The sequence below is a fragment of the Puma concolor genome, chromosome A1, assembly GCF_028749965.1.
Source record: "Puma concolor isolate L17-30 chromosome A1, mPumCon1.1.hap2, whole genome shotgun sequence".
NCBI lineage: Eukaryota > Metazoa > Chordata > Mammalia > Carnivora > Felidae > Puma > Puma concolor.
The window spans coordinates 215,032,300-215,054,461 of NC_141667.1; the positions used below are offsets into that span (position 1 = coordinate 215,032,300).

The window sequence follows — 22,162 nt, forward strand, 5'->3', positions numbered from 1 at the left end:
AGTAAACTAGTTCTGAAAGATATCCAAAAAAAGCACTATCAACTCCTTCTTCTGTTTTTGTTGTTGCTTTTTTGATATATGGGGGGTGGAGGTGGGAGGGTGAGGTTGTACACTTGGGTTTTACAACCTCTGTTTCTGATTCAGGTAGTTTTTAAAACCAACTTAATACCTATCAAAATAATGTATGCCTACAGTTTAAAAAAGCAAATAGGGCTATTGTTGTACTTATAAAGGCCTATAACTAAAAACAGAAATCCCCTATGCCACCTGTCCCATCACCCCTTCCTGCTCCACAGATGAGACCACCTTTTTGTTTGTTTTTATTATGAAAGGTAGTTATTTGCCAGAATGAGCTTGCTATATAGGTAAGACTTTTGCCCCACCCGGTTAGTTACTCTCAGTTTGATAAATCTATGGGCTTGTCCAGAGGACAGAGGCTGACTAGTAACTAACCCATCACATCCCACAAGGAGGTTAAATCCTGTCATGGGAGAGAAAACTATTTTCAACTTCCAATTCAGATATTTAATTCCATATATTTAAATAACATGCACATACTGGTATCTCTTAAATTGTCATTTAAGAAATGAAAAAAAAATTATCATCCTTATCCCATCACTACCTCTTGACAAGCTTCTTCCCCCATCCCTCCAGTATGTTAAAGTATTAATTTGAGGCTAAATCAAAATTCCGTTAACAGAATTACAAAATGTGTTTATAAATAAGGTTTACATTGTTAGGACCATATAATAATTGTTTACTACACATGTAGTGTAAGAATACACTTCCTATTTTGTTCAATATTTCATTTTTCTTGGTGGCCTTTTTTTCTTTCTTTGTGTGTGTGTGTGTGTGTGTGTGTGTGTGTGTGTCTGTGTGTGTGTCTGTGTGTGTGTGTGCACCTATTACTGCTCCTGAACTTTTCAAAGGAACTTTAAAAGCCCTATTAAACCGTTTTGTTTTTGTTTTCATGATCAAAGCCATTAGTTTATCTGTCGCATCTATTCTTCCCTCAAGGGGCCGCCCATCTAGACCATCTGGTCTAGCGCTTTCCCAGGCCAGCTGCCCACCTGTTGTCCTGGGGCTTCTTTTTAACACCATCTTGCGAAATCCCTGCGCCTCTCGCCTGTGTTGGGTCCCCCGTTTCCTGGATCCCATGGTTTCCTCTTTCTTGGTTTACATCCTCATTTTTGTAGAGCACATTCTCTAGTAGCTTCCTGAGAAAAGTACATGGGAGGTAAATTCGTTGAGACCTTCCTTGAGTGTCTGAAAATGTCTTAATTCTACTCTGGTGCTTGCTAGTTTAGCTTGTAATTGAATTCTAAGTAAAAAGTCATTTCCCTCAGAATTCTGAAGGCTGAATTGTCTTCTAGCTTCCAGTATTGTGCCTGAGGAGTCTGGTGACATTGGTATTCCTGATCTGTTATATATGACCTGTCTTATTTCTCTGGAAGGTTTTGGAATCTTCTTTGTGATCCCTGATGTTCTAAAATCTCAGACTAAAGAATTTCAATGATTCTTTATCCATTCTTATCCATTGCTCTGGACCCTTAAAATATGGAAATTCCTTATTGTTCCACTTGAAATTTTTCTTGCATTATTTTTTAAGACTTGTCTCCTCACCATTTTCTTCTGTTTTCTCTTTCTGGAACTCCTATGATAAAATGCTGAACCACATGGACGGATCCACTATATTTCCTACCTTCTTTTCCCTCTTCCCCTACTGACCATTTTTGTCTGCTAAGCTACTTCTGAGAAAGTTTACTTGACTTTATCTTCTGCCTCTCTGAATAAGTTTTTTTTTTGTTCTGTGTTTTTTTTTTTTCATTCCTTTATTTTTTATTTTATTGTTTTACTAAGTTTAATTTCTAGGAGCTCTTATTTTTGGACTGTTCCTTTTTTATAGGATGCACTTTTTATTTCGTGTGCTCTCGTCTTTCTAAAGATACTTAGGTTTTTAAAAGTTTTTCTTCTACTTCTGAGTTATCTATATTTTAATTGAGTGGCTCCCAACTTCTTTCTCTGTTTTGATCTCTATATTTTATTCTATATTTTATGTTGGGAGCTATACTCAAATATCTGGTGACTCTATTTATATTTAAGGCTCACACACACACGTACATACATGTACACACACACACACACACACACACACACACACACACACACACACACCTGGGAACATTGAGTCCCTAAAAGACTGACTAGAAGCCTCAAGTGGGGGCAGGGCATTTTTATTATCTGGAAGGCATCCTTGTGAGGTAGCCAGGTGAGGGACCCAGCCATTTTGATGAGGACTCCAAACATCACTCAGATCATTTCTCAGGTTGATCAGTTTCTCTAGATCAGAATCCTTCAAACTCTTGCCTAAAGAGCCTGTCCCTGGCTCTGGGTGCTCTGGAGCTATGCTCTGGAATAGTCCAGGAGGGTCTAACCTGCCATCTATGGAGTTTCATTTAATTCCCCTGGCTTCACCTCTCCATCCTGGGTCTTGCTTCCCTGAGTCCAGCACATCTCTGATTCACTTTAGCCCAAGACTATGCCTCAATCTTCCAGCACAGATGGAGAACTGTAGTGACAATGTGATGCAGGCAGAGGAACACAGTCTCACAACTCCCTATATACTACCTTCCACCAATGACTGCTACCTATTCTGTAACTCCTGTGACCAATCCCCTTTTGTCTCATCTTCACACCCTTCCATGCCTCCCCAGGGCCCTGCAGAATGAATTTGCAGGCTTCTCTCAGTGTGCCTCAGTTCCCGCTCCTCCATCACTGCGCCATCTTCCCCAAATCTGCTGATATCTCTCATTTAACAGCATCTCCTCCTTGGTTTGGTCCCTCTTGCTCTCGTTCTCTGTTTTTCTTTCTGTAGTTTTTTTGATTTCAGGGAGATGTATGGAATAAAAAGGTATGAATGCACGTGTTCAATCTGATAGAATACAAGTTTCTGATCTTATAAATCTTTCTTGGGTTTTACATACTTACTATGTACTCTAATCTAATTTGTTTATCCAGAGAATTTTAGGTTACCCAGAATCAACTACTGACTACCAGCCAACTATTTTTAGGGAGGATGTTGCCAAAATAATTTTAATTCTCTATTATTTTCAAGGGAGTGTCATGCAAAGTGGGTTGAACTCCTCTACAAATTTATCTTTATGGTTCCAGAAGTTTGGACCAATTTGAGGCAGACACCACATCAATTTCTTAGTACGTAGGAAGAAAGGTAAGCAGGAAGGGATGAAAGGAAGGGGGGAGGAAGGGAGGGGTGGATAGAGTGGGGAAGGAAATAAAAGAAACAGACATCAAGAAAAGGGTTTAAAAAAAATAGCAAGATGACTGGCCCAAATAACTATTTTAAGAAAAGCTAAGTTTATTAAGTAAGAAAAGAGACTGCAGAAAAGTCATCTGACTTTAAGATAACTCTCAACAATGATCACTCACTAGGAAGGCAGTCAACTGATGAAGTCACTAAATGTTTATTGTGAAACTCCATCAACTCATTCATTCATTCGTTCATTCAAGCAGCATGTACTCAAAATCCATATAAAAAACATCATTATCCAGCAAAAACAGTCAACATAAGAAATTATCACAATTATATGCCCACTATCTTCTAATTATGTTCTTGTCCTTTTATTGCCCTGAAAAGTATCTGTTTTTGGTTTAAGAATGCATGCATATATGTATGTACTGATGTATATTGTACATATTCCTTACCTCATTCCCCAAATAAATGTAAGGCAGTTTGCTGGTTATCCTTTTAATATATTATTTTTCTTGAGTACATTTCTTACAAATTTGTCTACCCAAAGTGATGTAATTCTCTGTATATGATGCCATACTCAGTTATGGACCAATAACTTTAAAAAAAATAACTATGTTGTCAACAACGATGCTTCTAATGCAGCTGTGATCATATCTTTCAGCGTGGTCAGATTGAAGACTTTGTAGTCAGACTGACCTTGTTTTAAATCCTAACTCTTCCACTTGCTGAATCCATGACCTTCAGAAAGATAATAATCTCCCTAATAGGAAAACAGATAGAGTATTGTCTATTCTGCAGGTTTTTCTGAGGATTAAATCATATGATGCATCTAAAGAGCCTGAATATTGGAGGTGCCCGATAAATAAAACCTGTTAAAATCAGAGCATCAGGAAAACCTTTCACTCTCTAGAAGTACATCTTTTCTAAGTGAATGGTTTTCGCTTCCATTCTTAGGAGTCACATCACCGGTAAGCTGGTCCATTGGAAGCAACTTGTGAGTTACTGAGGAGTGATGGGATAAGTTCTTATACGTAATTAGGGAAAGCAATATGAACGTGCGCGGGGGTGGGGGTGCGAACAGGAGGCCTGGAAAACAATTAAAGGAAATACTTGATTTTGGATCAGTTTCTTAACCTTTTATTTAACCTGCAAAATTGGGAGGCTGGATGGAGTTCCTCCAAATATTGATGATAAAGAGTTCTATGGTTAGATAGTTTTGGGAAATGTGTTTGTCTCATGCCCTCCCCCATTCGAGGTACCAGTTTGGTTTGGCTTTAGCCGGCATATTACAAACATATTACAAAAGTAAGGATCATCCTTACTTTTTTTTTTCAGGCACTACTTAACATATTTTGAGAAGGGCGAAGGGTTGACCTGCAACTTTCCATTCTATAATGTTTCTCTGAGTTTTAGGAACTCAGCTAAATGTTCTAGTTAAGGGGAAAAAAAAGGGAAACAACATGTGTCAGAAGTTTTATTTATGGATGATTTCTTCTGAAGCAGCATATAACTTTTAGAGTGGGAGAAACGTCTATCATGACTTTGAGGGAACTAGACATTTCTACGTTTGGTGAACATCTCATCTGCATGGTGCCATCAACATCTCTGACCAACAACACACTGACTGGACTTATGCCAGTTCAGTGGATTTCATTTGGTTATAAAGACAGTCAGATTATTGGGACACATCTGGCAATTTTGGCAATCAGTGAATGAAATGAATCAACAGGGTAGTGATCGGACTGGCTGTTCAGTGATCAACATGACCTGAATGGAAAATAACTGTGGGATAAGTTAATCCTTAGGCTGCAGGACTGTATCATGACACCAGAATAAAACCCACATGGGCATCCATGGTGAATAATTCTTAATGCTATAATTACAAATGAAACTGCTAAAATTATTTGCTTCTAAAATATTTTCACTTTTTCTATCAACCTACCAACATTTACTTTTATCTGAAAGGAAAGGGCTGTGCTATACGTTGCTGCGAATAAACGGATGTACGGCAGGAAAGAGGCCAAAGAACCTACCAGAAAACTATCCAGGAGCCAGATGCTCTGTCAGTCACTTTCCACGTAGCCTTCAATAAGTCTTTGTTTTCTTCCTTGTAAAAATAACTATCCTCAAGGAGCTTATAGCTAAGTTGATTATATTTACAAATTTGAGATTTTCATTTAATGCCTTCTTACGTTACAAAATCATTCTTAATTTATCTACATAGCAGAGATAAAAGTGAATGAATATTTTGATGTTCTTTAATTAATTACATGAAATAAAGCCCCCTCCTTCATCTTAATTGCAGGAATTCTAACACAACCTGTTGCACTGTTTTCCCTTTTTTCTCTTGATATGTCTCTTTCCCCTCAAGGCTGCCAAGGTTTTCAAGTGTTCTAATTATTTCTCTTTCTATTAAATACTCTGTCTCAAAAACATACTTTTCCTTCTTCTCAAAAGGAAATTTATCAAAAAACAGCACCGTGGAATCCAAAGAATGAGTGTATTGGTGGTAAGGTGGCCAACGATCCTGGTTTGTCCAGTACTGATGGGTTTCTCCCTGTGTGGGGCTTTCTGGGCTAAAACTGGGTCAGTGTCTGATGAACCATGACAGTGGGTCACCTTGATTTGTAGCTTAAGAGATCTGGATGCAGCGTTGGATGCCTGCATCAGAAAGTTGCAATTTTAATCCCCCTATTAGAATTTCTCTTCTTTCATTGCCAAACAGCTGTAGAAAGCAATCAGACACCAGATGGATGAATGAATTTAATGACCTTTAAGTTTCCTTTACACCAGTGGCTTTCAATTCTGGTTTCTTACTAGAATCATCTGGTTAGCTTTTTAAAATGATGTTATTCCCTGATTTGGTCTGAAGGCGAATCCCAATCATCAGAATACGTGTTCAAATTTCCCCAGTTGATTCTTATGTCATCTCGGGCTAAAATCCACTACTTTCATACATTCTGGGTTTCAAACTACAGGTCTAGTAAGAGCCATTCAAAGAAAAGAGAAATCTCCTTTATGAGCTCTGACTTTTTAAATATTACATGCAAGTTTCCATTTCACATTTAAAACAAATGGGAACCCACAAACTGACCTTATAGTTGTTCACCTAAGGATCGTGATATCTAAGTTGTTGTCTTATCATGTTTTCATTCTGACCAACAATCACCACCATCTATTGACCTTTTTTTTTTTTTTTTTTCCATAAGAAGCTGTATCAGGCACTATGGGGCCACAGAGATTTAAAACTCAAGTTCTCTGTATGACACGTGAAATGTGACTAACTTATCGAGCCACCAACCTCAAGAGGAGATCAAAGAGGAAACGTCTACGGCCCAAGATGGCTGGAAGGGCAGCAGGTAGGGTTTAAACAAGGCCTTGAGGATGGGGTGCGGTTTTAGTTTAGAAGGTCAGGAAAGGCATTCCAAGCAGGGAGAAAGACACTTTGGGGGTGGGTAAGAAGCAAATAATATAAATATAAATATAAATATAAATATAAATATAAATATAAATATAAATATAAATATAAATATAGCAAATATAAATATAGCAAATATAAATATAAAATAATAAAAATAAAAATAAACTAATGCAAATACACCTACAAATGCTAGAATTCACATTCTGTGCATTGCAAACCATCTCTGGGGATGCACAGAGCTCAATATGAGGCCAGCTGAGGAGCGAGGGGTCATAATTACCCAATCACTTTTTTGGTGGTGACCACCCGTGACACTGAAAAAGAGAACTGGACTGGCCGATGAAATAGCTGGTTAAGGACAGGCATAAAGACAGGCTTGGAGAACAAGCCACTCACGAAACGGCAATAGCAGAAGTCCCTTCCCTCTCTCGTGCTGGGCCCACTGAAGAGACCTAATTGCCCAGACATCAAGGCGGATGCTCCAGCAGTCATTGCTGAACTCTTGAGGTTCCCACTCTAGCCAACCAAATGATTATTTAACATTGAAGGAATACAGTTAGAACAGAACTCAAGAAAAAGTTGTGCATTAGTTGTCACGTTATATGATTACCAATCATTGGCTTTCAATTACTTTTATAATGCAAGGGTCTTTTTTCTGGATTTCAGAATTAAAGCACTACTGTTCCATTTGTCTTTGCCTCCTAAAATAGTTAATTTTCCTATTTATTCCAATATCTGGTCTTCATGGAAGATATTAACTAAATGTCAATGAATGATCTGGGTATGCATCATCTGAGGAAGTCAGTTGGCAAAATTAACATTTAGAAGTAGGCACCACTGGTTATTTCACACATTATTAACTTATATTACAATTCAAATAAGCTTACAGCTGGCAAAAAAAAAATCTCTTCTGTAAAGTGATCTCAAACATAATAGGCTTAATCAGAGATAAATTAAATTAGGCAGCCATGCATACTACAGCATATTAATTCTGAGTAGTTATTAAATACATTTTCTGTTATCAGTGGTGTGAACAACATTATATGCAAACAAATTCTTCAAGAGGGTAGCAAATAAAGTTTATGTCTGGGATGCTACGTGCCTGACATTTTCTCATGCCTTCTTACACTGTTAAATAATCTTTCCTGCTAATAGTGGCACCAGGTTTAGTTCCCATAAACAAGTCAACTCCACTCCCAGACAATTAAAGCAAAAGCACAGCCGACAACACTGCCAGGGTGGTTTGGATTTTTCCAAAGGGAACTTTCGATGGCAATTTTTAAAAGAAGGCATTAGTGAGTCACAGCTGGAGTAAAACTGTCCAAAGTATAAGGTAGCGAATATTCATTACGTTAAAAAATGACGCATCTCATTCTGTGTTTTGGGTCACCTATGTTCCCTGAGAATATTTAAAGAAGACAATTATTAAGGTTAAAGGCTATTTTGTAAAGACGATCCTACCATTCTTTCTTTCCTTAAATAGCAGCAATCTAAACCATCAACTAGCACTCAGATTTCATAAGCTAGCAAACAGTGCTTTTGTGAAAGAAAAAGATACATCTAAGCTTTTGTACACACACACACACACACACACACACACACACACACACACACACACACCCTTCTCCTTGATATACCTCTGCCATATTATCTTGTTCTTTTATTAATCAATCAGGCCCTTTAATGCCTGTGTCCAGAAGCAATTGAAGTTACTAGGTATGACCACACTCCCACCCCCAAGTCTGAGAAAAGCACTGGAGTTTCTTTGCGCTTTGCACATTTAAAACTCAATGTAAGGTGACAAGAACATTAAGCTGCCCAGTGAGCAAAATGTGAAACTAATCGCTATCTGTTCTTACCCGTGGGTACAATAATTGGCAAATTAAAGTGCCTGAGGATAGCTGGCCCACCTGCATCAAAAAAGCATCACTTTAAAACGGCTAATGAAGATGAATGGACGCAGCCAGCTTTACTGACAACTCCTTCAAACACCAGAAGACGGAAAAGGCAACATTAGAGCACCCATTTACTTTCCTGTAAAGTACACACCATGTAGAACTCTTGTTATTTAAAGGACTAAAATCCAAAATAAAGGAGTAACATACAAACTCCTTCCATGTGTTTTATACACATAGGGGTTGAGCTGAGGCCATCCCTTGCTCCTCAAAACCCAATGCTTTGCGTTTTAAGCTGAAAAACTGGGTTCAAACTTGCCTACTAAAATGTTGAGTTTGTAGCTTTATGACAACTAGATTCAAAGGCGTGCAAATACCACCAAAAAAGGAAATAAGTTCATTTTAATAACTTTGCTACTGTCCGTTCAGTCATCCATTTGTTTGATACGTACTGAACAACTACTGTGTCCGAGGCAAGAGATGAATGATGTCTCCTCAAGGAGCTTGTCAACCACTGGAGCCAAGATGCCTACACACAGCTAAGAGGGAGTACATGTTATCGTAGAAATACTGCCAGAGCACCTCCCTCCCCTTCCAGACTTTGGAGGGGAGAAGACTCTTCCGCTGAATTCTAGGATGACACAGAAGGCACAGAATGGAGAGTTTCTGAGGCTGAACAAACTTGAGAAAAAACTAAGCTGAAAGAACAGCACAGGTAAAATCAACAAGAAGGTCATGGTCTGCTTGAAAAAAAAAAAAAGAAATTGCCTTCACAATACGTGAAGGAAATAAATACGGGAGGCAAGAGATCAACAGATGATGAAGATACCTATGAAGATAAGCAAGGTGACAATATGAAGGGCACTGGAAGGCATGTCAAGGAGTTTGGATTTCGTTCTGGAGGTGGTTGTTTGCAACACTCGTGCCGGATAACCTTAGAGTTAGGGAGGGGACGGAGGCAGACGGAGAAGGCATGGAGGGAGAGGGAGGCCAGGTAGTCTGGACCCTGGGTCCCGCAACTCTGTTTCAACCACAGAAGTTCTGCTAGTATCTGTTTTATATCAGGTCTTAGTTTTTTAAGGAACTTATAACATTTCAAATGGTTTTAGATTTACAGGAAAGTTGCCAAGGTGGTACAGAGTTCCCATAAATGTCTCACCTACTTTCTCCTAATATTAACATGTTATATTACCTTGGCACATGGTCATAACCGAGAAACACACACTGCATTCAGGCATCATGTCTCTTTATCCCTTGTACACACGCCTTGATGTGTAACAGTTTCTCAGTGTTTCCTTGTTACTCATGACCTTGACAGTCTTGAGAAACATTAGCCAGGTATTTTAGAGAAAGTCCTTCACTTTGCTTTTGTCTACTGTTTTCCTCACGACTAGACTAGGGCTCCAGGTTTTGGGAGGAACGCCAACAGAGGCGAGGTACATTTTTCATCATGTCCTATCAGGAGGCATGTGATATCAACCAGACTCACCACTTGCGACACTAACCTTAATCACTAGTGTTTACCAGGACTCTCCTCTGTAAAGTTACTGTGTTTCTCCTTCATACATGATCTTATTTGGAAGTCAGTCACTAAGTCCAGCCCCCACTGAAGGGTGAGAGTAAACTCCCCTTCCTGGTGGGAGCCATATATGCCTATATTATGTGGAATTATTTTATAAGGAAGATTTGTCCCTTCTACTCCAATTGTTTACTTGTTCAATCATTTGCTTATATTAGGATGAACTCATATATATTCATTTTATACTTCCAATTGTGACCCAGTAGCACGTTATCTATTTTGTTGCTCAAATTGTTCCAGCTTCGGCCATTGGGAACTTTTTTAGGTCATCGCTTCTATCCCTTTGACATACTCCCATTCTTTTGTCTTTTGAGCACTTTATTGCTTTAGGGAATACCAAATGCTCCAGGCTTATACTGTATTTTTGCTGCCTCAGCCCTAGAATCAGACATTTCTCCCAACATTCACAGTTCCTTTCACTGGAGGATAACGTTCAGACACCATTTAGGAAACCAGTATTTGGGCATCAGTATGCTAGCCTCCACTGGGACAGCACTGGCCCCAGGCCCTGTTAGCAGAAAGAGCTACGAAATTTATGTATACGTTCAAGCCCAGGTATTCACCTATAGCTACAATTGTTCCTGTATCTGTCCATCTGTATATATATTAGGCTAAACGTGAGTTTGTACTTGACATGTCCAACTCTAGTCCTGCACTAAAGGGTTCACTCTTTCCAGCCTTCCCTCCTTACTTATCTGCAAATGCCGGACAGAGAGAAATCTGGCTCTCACCATCTATTTATTTTTTGTTCATCTCTAGTATCTGAACCTTTTTTTTTTTTTTTTGAGAACAGATTTCCATTCTTTAAAATAATAGGAAAAAAAGCCTAAAAATAAATATTGTAAGAGAAGGTCATTAAATTATTTCATGCATAAAAGTAACACAATTATATTCATATTTTTAGAAATGCTATCCTGAGATGAGGTAAGGATAAGTGTTTGGAAGGATGCTCCACGTCCTTCCACATGGGAAGGGCCTTCTCGCAGCGATGGAAATACAAAAGCAGGAATCAATTTGCGAGGGGTTTTAGAAGATTAATGCACAGAAGTGATTAAATGTGAGAAGTGAGACAGTGAAGTCAGACACGAATGTGGATTAAATAATTAGGAGCACGGTGTGCTTTTATCTGAGTTAGAAAATACACTGGGAAGAAACGGTTTGGGAAGGAAATAACTGAGTCTGGGGCATTTTAAGTGGAACATCCACGTGGACATGCTTCGAAGGCATCCTGGAATACGGTTCTGGATTTGAAGAGAGTTATCCAAGATGTAGAAGTGAATTTCAGGGTCGTAAGCCCAATAAGGAAGATGGAAAGCTTTGGGACTGGATGAAAAGGCCAGGAATGCATGAAGAATAAGCAATAGATCAGGGGCAATAGCCTATCCAACGTTAATACTGACAGATCCATGCTGAATTCTAAAACAAAGCATAGAAAACGAAAAGGACTTATGAATTATATAGTATATAGTGCTACATAAGTATAACAGCATTTTTTTTTTATCATTATCATCACTGTAATTGTTCTGTTTTTACCAAATCATTTCAAGTTTCTTCCGGGCACACAGGAAGACTATAATTCCCACTAACCCTTGCATTTAGGTGCAAACATGTAACTGGTTCCACTCAAAGGAATGTCAATTGCCACATGTAGCTCTAGTCCTGAGAAGCTTCTGCGGGATCCTCTACCTCATTGTCTATTTCACGGTCTATTTCATTGATACCGGGTGTAAGATAAAGCGAGAGATGCAAGACTAAAAGAGAAAAGCTATATGAGGCACTTAATGGATAAATAAAAAAACTTTTGAAAAAATTAAACATCCATTTATTATAAAACACTAACCGACTAGGGATGGAAAATAACTTTTCCAATCTGATAAAAAGCATCACTGAAAATCCTACAGATAAAATCGTACTCGATTTTTAATACAATGAAAGAGTCCTCATAAAATCAGAAGCAAGGCAAGGATGCCCCATCTCACCACTTCTATGCAACACTGTCTAGGAGGCTTAAACCACTACAATAAAGTAAGAAAAAGAAATAGAGGATAAAAATTAGAAACAAACAAAACTGTCCCTATTTGCATAGTTTATATTAAAAAATCCAATGAAAACTACCAAACAATAATTATAACTAGTAAGTAAATTTATAACATCACAGGGCAGTCTTATTTTTATATTGAGATATAATTCACATACCACATTTCACCCTTTTTATGTGTACAGTTCAATGGTTTTTGTTATATTTACAAGATCGTGCACCTATTATCCTTATCTAATTTCAGAACATTTTCATCACCCAGAAAGAAAACCTGTACCATTAGCACTAACTCCCTATCCCAAGTCCCTGATAACCACTAATCTCCCTCCTGTCTCCATGAAGTTGCCTACTCTGAACATTTCATATAAATGGAATTACATAACAGGCGGTCTTTTGTGTCTGACTTCTTCCCCTTGGCATTTTGTTTACCAAGTTCATCCACATGGTAGCATGTATCCATATCTCATTCCCTTTTAAAAAAAATTTTTAAGTGCTTATTTTTAAAAGAGAGAGAGAGAGAGAGAGAGAGAGAGAGCAGCGGAGGGGCAGAGAGAGAGGGAGACACAGAATCCAAAGCAGGCTCCAGGCTCCAAGCTGTCAGCACAGAGCCTTACGCAGGGCTCTGACTCGTGAACTGTGGGATCATAACCTGAGCTGAAGTGGGACGGTTAACCGACCGAACCACCTACATGCCCTTATTTCATTCCCTTTTTTGGCTGAATAATATTCCATTTCATGTATATCCATTCATTAGCTGTTCGGGTTTCCTATACTTAGGGTTTTAGGAATTTACCGCTATGTACATTTGTGTACAAGTTTTTGTGTGAACACGTATTTTCAGTTCTCTTGGGTCTATACCTACGAGTAAAATTGCAAGGTCAAATGGTAACTCTATGAATAACTTTTTGAGGAAATTCCAAGCTCTTCCAAAGTGGTTGCAGCATTTTACATTCCCGCCAAAATGAATAATGGTTCTAAATCTCCACCTCCTCACCAACGCTTATTATCATCTGCCTCTTTTATTATAGTAATCCAAGTGGGTGTGGAGTGGTATTTTATTGTAGTTTTCATTTGTGTTTTCCTAATTACTAATGATGCTGAGCATCTTTTCATGTACTTATTGATCATTTGTGTATCTTCTCTGGAGAAATGTCTATTCAGCATTTTCCCTATTTTTAAATTGGAGTATTTGTCTGTTTATTGCTGAGTTGTAAGAGTTCTTTGTATATCCTAGGTTCTAGACCTTTACCATACATACAATTTGCAAGTATGTTTTTTCCCACCTTGTAGGTTTTCTTTTCAATTTCTTTACAGTATCCTTAAACGTTTTTAATGTTGAGGAGGACCAATTTGTCTATTTTTTCCTTTTGTTGTTCACGCTTCTGATGTTGTATCTAAGAAACCACTGCCTAATCCAACGTCATGAAGATTTATAGTTACGTTTCCTTATAAATTTTTTACAGTTTTGGCGTTTACATTTAAGTCTTTGATTGATTTTGAGTTAATTTTTACGTATGTGGTGAGTAATGGTCCAAGTTCATTGTTTTGAATGTGAACATCTAGTTGTCCCAGGACTGTTTGCTGAAAAGACTATTATCCCCCGATTGAGTTGTCTTGGCACCATTTCTGTAAATCAATTGACCATAGATGTATGGGTTTATTTCTGAACTCTCAATCTATTCCATTGATCCATCTGTCTATCCATCTGCCAGTACCACACAGTCTTCATTACTGTAGCTTTGTAGTAAGCTTTTAAATCTGGAGTGAGTCCTCCAACACTACTCTTTGGCAAGGTTGTTTTGGCTATTCTGCGTCTCTTGTATTTCATAGAAAGTTTGGAATCATCTTATACATTTCTTTTAAAAAGCCAGCTGAGATTTTTATGGGGATTGCTTTGAATCTGTAGATACAGTTGGGGAGTTCTGCCATCTTAACAACGTTAGGTCTTTGATGATCATGTTGCGTCTCTCTAATTATTTAGGTCATCTTTGATTTCTTTTGACCATCTTTTTCAGTGTTCACCGTCCACATCTTATGCTTCTTTTGTTATATTTATGCCAAAGCATTTTGGGTTTTTTTTAACGCTATTTTAAATGGAACTGTTTTATTTTTTCGATGGCTCATTGCTGGCGTAGAGAAATATAACTGATCTATCCTGCAGCCTTTCTGAACTCATTTCTTAGCCCCAATAGTTTTGTGTATGTGTGCATTCCTTAGGATTTTCTCCATATAAGACTGTGCCATTTGTATACAGAGTTTATTTTATTCGTCCCTCCCTAATCCAGACATCCTTTCTTTCTTTTCTTCTTGTCTAACTGCCTTGGCTAAAACCTCCAGTATATTATTGAATAGAAGTATCAAGGGCGGGTATCTTTGTCTTGTCCCTCATCTTAGCTGGGAAACTTTTTCAGTCTTTCACCGGTAAGTATGATGTTAGCTGTGGGTTTTCATAGCTATCCTTTATCAGGCTGAGAAAGTTTCTTTATATTTCTAGTTTGTTGAATGTTTTTATCACGAAAGGTAGTTTGTTAAATGTTCTATGTCCGTTGAAATTATCATATCGTTTTTGCCCTTTTCTTCTATTAAAATGGTGTTCCACATTGGCTAACTTTTGAACGTTGTACTAACCTTGCATTCCCGGGATAAATCCCGCTTGGCCATGGTGCGTAATCCTCTGTACGTGGTTTTTAATTTTATGTGCTAGTATTATGTTGAAGATTTTCATGTTTATATTCATAAGGCATACTGGTCTGTAGTTTTCTTATATTTTTCTGATTTTGGTATCAGGACAATACTATAATTATAGTTTTATGTATTCAAAGTAAGCAATTAGGAGATAAAAAATTAAATTTCACCTAAACTATTAAAAATACATAAAATTCTGAGGAATATGAAATAAGAGGCATAGAAGAATTTTACACTGAAAACTACAAAATGTTGTTGAGAAATGTTAAAGCAGACCTATATAAGTGGGGAAAGAATGTCTATATGCTTATGGATTGGGAGGCTAGTGGTGATACTCAATTCTTCCCGAGTTGAGGCTTGGATTCAACATATTCCCAACGACAACGCCACTAAGCTGATCATTTTTAGAAACTGGCAAGCCAATTCTAAAATGTATGTAAAATTTCAGAAGAACTAGGAGATTGAAACCAATATTATGAAAGAAGAACAAAGATGGAAAGCATATACCATCTGCCTTGAAGACTTACTATAAAGCTACCATAATCAGTATAGTGTGGTACTAGCATAGAGAGCAACAAAATAAATGGAAGAGAATAGAAAGGTCAGAAATAGAGGCACACTTATATGGTCCCTTGATTTCTGAGAATAGCATGAAGGCAGTCGTTCCATTAGGAAAAGGAAAGTCTTTTCAGCAAACAAGACTAGAAGAATTTAATGTCGTATACAGGAAATAATAAGCCCAACCCTGACCTCACATAATACACAAAAGTTCATTCAATACAGATCATAAATCTAAATATAAAACTAGAAAACTATTTAAAGAAGCCATAGATTTTTTTTTTTTTTTTGCTTTGGGGATAAAGTTATTTTAGGATACAAGGAACAGTGTTCATAAAAGGAAAACAGTAATATTACAACCCCCCCCCCAAATTAAAACTTCTGCTCATCAAAAGACATCATTAAGAGAATGAATAGGCAGGGTATAGAGTGGCACCGTTAAGAAATAGTTACAAAGCGCATATTTAAAAGATACCAACAACCCAATATTGAGACGGGAAAATAATTTAAAAAACGCTTTAATGTTTATTCATTTTGAGAGAGGGAGACAGAGCATGAGCAGGGATAGGGGCAGAGAGAAGGGGAGACACAGAATGCAAACCAGGCTCCAGGCTCCGAGCTGTCAGCACAGAGCCCAACATGGGGCTCGAACATACAAACTGCGAGATCATGACCTGAGCCAAAGTCGGACGCTTAACTGACTGAGCCACTCAGACGCCCCTTTAATAAACATTTTATAAAGAAGATCTATGAATGGCCACTAAGTACATAAAGAAGGTTTCCACACGAGTCATCAAGTAAAACACGTATTAGATAACAAGGAAATACCACTAAAAACCCACCAGAGTGGCTAAAATTCAAAAGACTGACAATACCAAATGTTGTTGAGGATGTGGAACAACTAAAACTATCATTTGTTATCGGTGGGGATGTAAAATGGTGCAACTACTTTGGACAAAGACCTGGTAATTTCTTACAAAACTGAATATGCACTTAATGACCTAAAATTCCACTCTTAGATGTGGAACTAGTAGAAATGAAAGCCTATGTTGACAAGAAGCCTCGCTCAAGATTGTTCATAATAACTTCATTTATAATAGTCAAACCTGGAACGAGCATAGGTGTCCATCCAAGGAAGAATGGATAAACTGTGGTATATTCATATAACACGGTATCACTAAGCAGGAAATGGAAATGCCCTACTGATAAACTCGGGGACAGAGTCATCGCAAAAACATCAAACTGTGTGAAGGAAACCCGGCACAAAAGAGTACGTAGCGTATGATTCCGTTTCTGTGAAGTTCTAGAACTCGAAGTAGTTTACGCTGGGTGGTCGAAGAGGGCTGGGGATTTGTGGGGAAGGGGTAGGAGGGAATTTTCTGAGGTGATGTAGGTTTGAGTAGCACAAGGATAGGCATTGTCAGAACTCATGAAAATGCAAACTTAGGATCTATGCATTTTATATAAACACATATTGTACCAAAAAAAAAAAGAATTATAAAAAAATCATAAACTTTGAATTCTGGTAATGATATATAAGCCAAAGGATTGTGTGTGGGGGGGGATGGTGCTGATGTCTACAACTTACTTTATTTATTTTTTATTTTTTTTTAAATTTTTTTTTTTTCAACGTTTATTTATTTTTGGGACAGAGAGAGACAGAGCATGAACGGGGGAGGGGCAGAGAGAGAGGGAGACACAGATTCGGAAACAGGCTCCAGGCTCTGAGCCGTCAGCCCAGAGCCCAACGCGGGGCTCGAACTCACGGACCGCTAGATCGTGACCTGGTTGAAGTCGGACGCTTAACCGACTGCGCCACCCAGGCGCCCCTACAACTTACTTTAAAATGTGTCCCAAAAGAAGATGGATTCATGGGTGGACAGAGGGAGGGGTTAAGAGTGGTGGAGATATGAGTGTTCACTGTAAATTTCTTTCAACTTTTCTGTACGGGTAAACATATTCATAGTAAAATGCTGCAAAACTATCTTTAAAAACGGAGTCTTTCATAATAAATAATAAATGAATTTTAAAAAATCGAAAGAAGAAAGCCCCACCAAGCTTGTAAGATACCAGTCATGTGAATCTGGCAAGGTATTTAGATAGTCTACATCTAAATGTCCTTATTTATAAAATGTGAGTGATAAATAATATAAATAATACCTTCTATACAGGATTGTTAAAGGACTATACTTGACATATGTGAAAAACAGTCCCTGGCATAAAGAAGCACTGAGTAAATGTTTTAGGGACTATTTTCAGTGAGCATGGAGTGCCTGTGGCCATAAACCCACAAAAATAAAACGTCTCAGAAACAGAAGAGGAGGACAACGTTTGCACATTTTGTGAAAGCAATTGTTATATTTGCTGTGTAGATAAAATCAGATTCACTGTGATTTTTTTCCTATGCATAAATGTCATTTATTAGGACCTCAAAGTGAATGAGCTAGTAGAAAGGAAATACTATATTTTTGAAAACCCATAAAGCATATTTTTAGACATGGTATTTCCTTGACTTTCATTCCAGGAAAACACTAACACACGGCATGGAGCATGCTGGGCCCAGAAAAGAAAGCCTGCCAGATGCCACGGCAATAAATAGAGTGAGTCCTTGGAGAGGAAGCATAAAACGAGAACATGTAGCATTATGTCTCCCAAACCCTTCCCATCTGGTATTTAGCCCACTGAAGTCGTGGGGTTTTTGGAAATTCACCCTTGTAGGCCACCTTTAATTAATTTTCTTATTTATTTGTTCAGTAAACATTTCAATCACAGCCCACTCTGGGCAAAGTTCTCAGCATTGCCCTCCAGGACTTAATGAAAATGAAGCTGGGTTAGGTCATCCTAGAAAAAAAAAGTTCTAAATGCAGTAAAACTAAGAGGATAGTACTGTCTATACCTGCCACGTCCTTTTTCAATATTCACTTTAAAAATGCAATTTTAGCATTTTTAATCAACAGATTAAGCTACTGCGTATTTTCATAAATGACAGAAATCCTCAGGAAGGAAGGTAGCAGAATTTATGTGGGTTATATCTTTGCTGAGAAGTGTATAAGTAAAATTACATTTTTATAAATTGTATTTTCTATCGTGTTTATAAATATTTTTATAAATGGATATTATAAACGCAAGTGGAATTTCTTAATGTGATATCTTTTACTAAACTGCAATTTAGTGATGTCTCTAATAAGAAAAATGACCTCTAGAATACTGAAAGTTGTTTCAGTTTATGACTGCTGTTTCTTGGGTTGTCAAATACACATACTTACGATAATTCCAAGAAAGGGTGATTAATCGATTTTTACCCAGGATTTTAAAACAACAAAGGAAATCCTTTTAAATGAAAGGAAAAGTACATTCCATTCCCTTAACTCATCTTTATTTTGGGATTACACTTTCTCTGCTAAAATTTAGGATGGAATTTCTAACAGGGATGGCATTGTTCAGTAAATAGCATTCCTTTGTGTGTGTGAAACATTTCGACTGAATAAAAATGGTCTCAGACTTTTTAATCTGGAAAACTTTTGCCTATAGTATTTATTCAAATGTTGTCCATATTTTCAGGAAAGAATTTAGAAAAATGACTTTCTCATAAAAATATGGCGTTCGCTTGTGTCTGTTTAAAAAGGAACTCCCTCCTACCTCCAGTGCTCCCACGCACACACACACAAATCCTGTGCTATCAATAGAAGCTAAAGCTAAAGAAACACTGGCTGCATGCCAAATTCTGGGATAACAGGGAAGAGAAAGCTGGTGGGCAATCACCTCTCCCAGCCCTTATCTTTTTCTCCCACTTATCAGTCTGGGCTGGGGGGCTGCAAGGTCCATTCTCTATGACCTCTTTCTTGACTGGAGACACAAGCTGTGAGTCAGGTGCCCTGTACTTTAATGTCTTATTATTCTTTCCCTTGAGTGAAACCTTACTGTTGAGGGGAAATAAAATGTTACACGTAAATGAAAAGACTCAGTCACTTGTAAATCACCTTCCTGGGTCTCACCACCAATACACCTGCAATTTTAAAACACCGGTTCAATTTAAGTAGTAATAAATTTGTCAAAGAAGTATATTGAGACCTATATTCAAATAAAGTTTACCACTGACTTTAGGTTAATATACTGTTTTCTAAAATAATACAAATGGCATAGAATGGTCAAGGGCCAAACTTCTGTTAATTCCTCCCAGTGTGGATCATCTTAGAATAAAATTATTAGGGGGAAGTTAGGGATTCATGAAGCAGGATGGAGAGGGTTTTGTTGTTAACAGTTGTTGAGGTTTTCACTAGCCAACAGCTTATACTACTGTATTTATATAACTGTCCTTGAGATTAAACATCATGTGATTCCAACAAGTGTGTTCTTTCTGGTTCACCCAGATTAGGGAGCTTTCCCCATGTTAATTTTGTCTCTTTCAAAAGCATCCTTGGAATTCTTTGTCCTTAATTATTCATGTCTATATCTCAGGTGGTAAGAGCACACTTGACATTTACAGTTTTTCTGGGTTCCTAACACTTACCAGTTTTGTTTTCTGCCTAGACTTGTTAGCCTAATTTTGTCCTCAACACTTTTAGGAATAATGCATTATTTCCCCTTGCATTTTGCACAGTTGCTTATTGAGGAATCCAAATTTAGGTTTCAATTTACTCAAAATGAACTTGATGATCCTCTCATCTGAACCAAACTCCTGATAGTTTTTTACTGTTTTCCCATTCCATTTCAAATTTTGACAGATACTTTCTCAAATTATATTTGAAAAACTTGCAATCCAACATCATGACCAGCTGTCTTTCTGCCAAGCCACTGATGGCCTTGCTATTTTTCTTTCTTTCCTTTATTTTTTAAATTCTATGGACTCTAATATAAAAGTAAAGGAAAAGAAATATAAAGGGAAATATAAAGGGATGACAGTAGGCCCATTACTACTGGGCACATTTCCTCATTTTCTTCTGCAACTCCCATCTTTGTGGTTGGGATCAGAGCAGAGCTGCCCCACTCCTGAGAGACTGAGCCTGCAGAGGAAGGCAAGGAAGGCTACAGATTTGGTGATAATTTCAGTCGAGTCCCAGTACAACAACTTGGAGGCACACAGATGGACAGAGCAGACATTTTACTTCCTAAAGTAAAATCTGCCGAAATAAAGGATGTACGATTTATTGGAAATTCCACCACACTTATTAACAGACATGCCAAATGAGAACCTGAGGCCATCTGCAGATCTATGATTACAATGGATACTGATAAAAATCATAATTTAATGTTAGAAAATAGCACTAGTGAGCTCATATTGGGAATATCTGGACTACTAGAACAAGCCCTACTTAAAAACATATGTGGGTTAAGATCGAAAGCATTTCCCTGCTGATTCTAGACATACAGGAAAGTCCAAGTGTTATGGTGATGCCCAGCACAGTAGCTATAAGTAATGTGAGCAAGAATTTCTGACAGAAACTCTATTTTCTGAAGACTTATACTCAGTTACAAAAGTCTGCTGAAAGCTAAACTTGGCCCAAATCTTAGCTTAGCAGAACTCCATCAAATACTACAAAAAATAAAGATCGAGGGGGAAAAAACCCTACAGACTTGACTTTCAGAAAAGACCAGGACATTGCTTGCAAGGGAGACCAAAGAAAATTCTCAATACTTATTAATCTTTTCATATAGAAAATTTCATTTGGTAAGTGGTAAGATAATTTACAGTATAATAATTCCCAGCATCTTGAAGGGAATAAATAATTAAAAAGAGTGAGAATTGAACCCAGGAAAGGCTCTGCCAATTCTAGAAATAATTGCTTTCACTCTTGAATTTTTCAAAGTTGCATTTTTTTTTTAGTGGTGTCAGTTGGGGCAGCCCACAGTCATATACAAAAATATGATTGACTCCCCCCCCCAAAAAAAGCTTTAATCTCTTAGAATAACAAAACAGAACAGAATATGAGAAGGGTGTAAACTCTTATATACACAGCTTTTAAATTTTTAAGGGAGTAGACCCTTGTTTTATAGCCCTGAACAGTCTGGGAACCCGCAACAGAGACTTTAATTCTAATAACTCTCGAAAATTGATGCTCTCCGTTAACTCTGATCTTCCTTTGTTTTTAGACTTCAGTTTTCAATCATAGGAGGTCGAAATATGCTGAAGTTAAGTGTTCTAGTAAATGAAGGATGATTACTAGGAAGGCTAAAATACCTCCAAGTCAAATGACCACACAACCTCTACAAATATTTATTACTGTAACCTCTACAAATATTTATTACCTTGTTTATTCATTCAACCATTCAAAAAGATTTATTTAGTCTGCACTAGGTAAAACACTCACAAAACAACCCTAAAATCTGCTAAAAAGAAGTACAAATATATGTTCCTTTGAGGATTTTTGATAGTGCCCCCTTTTTTTTTTTTTTTTTTTTTTTTTTTTTTTTTAATTTTTTTTTTTCAATGTTTATTTATTTTTGGGACAGAGAGAGACAGAGCATGAACAGGGGAGGGGCAGAGAGAGAGAGGGAGACACAGAATCGGAAACAGGCTCCAGGCTCTGAGCCATCAGCCCAGAGCCCGACGCGGGGCTCAAACTCACGGACCACGAGATCGTGACCTGGCTGAAGTCGGACGCTTAACCGACTGCGCCACCCAGGCGCCCCTATAGTGCCCCTTTTTTGAAGACACCAGGCACTAAACAAATATTTAACTTTACATCTTGAAACTGTTAACATCATATCTAACTTT

At 37.7% G+C, this 22,162-nt stretch overlaps 1 protein-coding gene across 8 annotated transcripts in view; it reads right to left on the minus strand.

Moving 5' to 3' along the window:
- The window catches only part of ENOX1 (ecto-NOX disulfide-thiol exchanger 1), a 585,762-nt gene that overhangs the window by 268,828 nt on the left and 294,772 nt on the right, over positions 1-22,162 (minus strand). For 7 of the 8 annotated variants that reach the window (XM_086711591.1, XM_086711599.1, XM_086711581.1 and 4 more), the window contains one exon: positions 1,071-1,217. The exons of the other annotated variant lie outside the window; for it this stretch is intronic. In XM_086711591.1, the coding sequence (XP_086567717.1) occupies positions 1,071-1,158 (88 nt within the window). In that variant the 5' untranslated portion in view covers positions 1,159-1,217. The remainder of the gene's footprint in view (positions 1-1,070; positions 1,218-22,162) is intronic. 8 annotated transcript variants of the gene reach the window in all.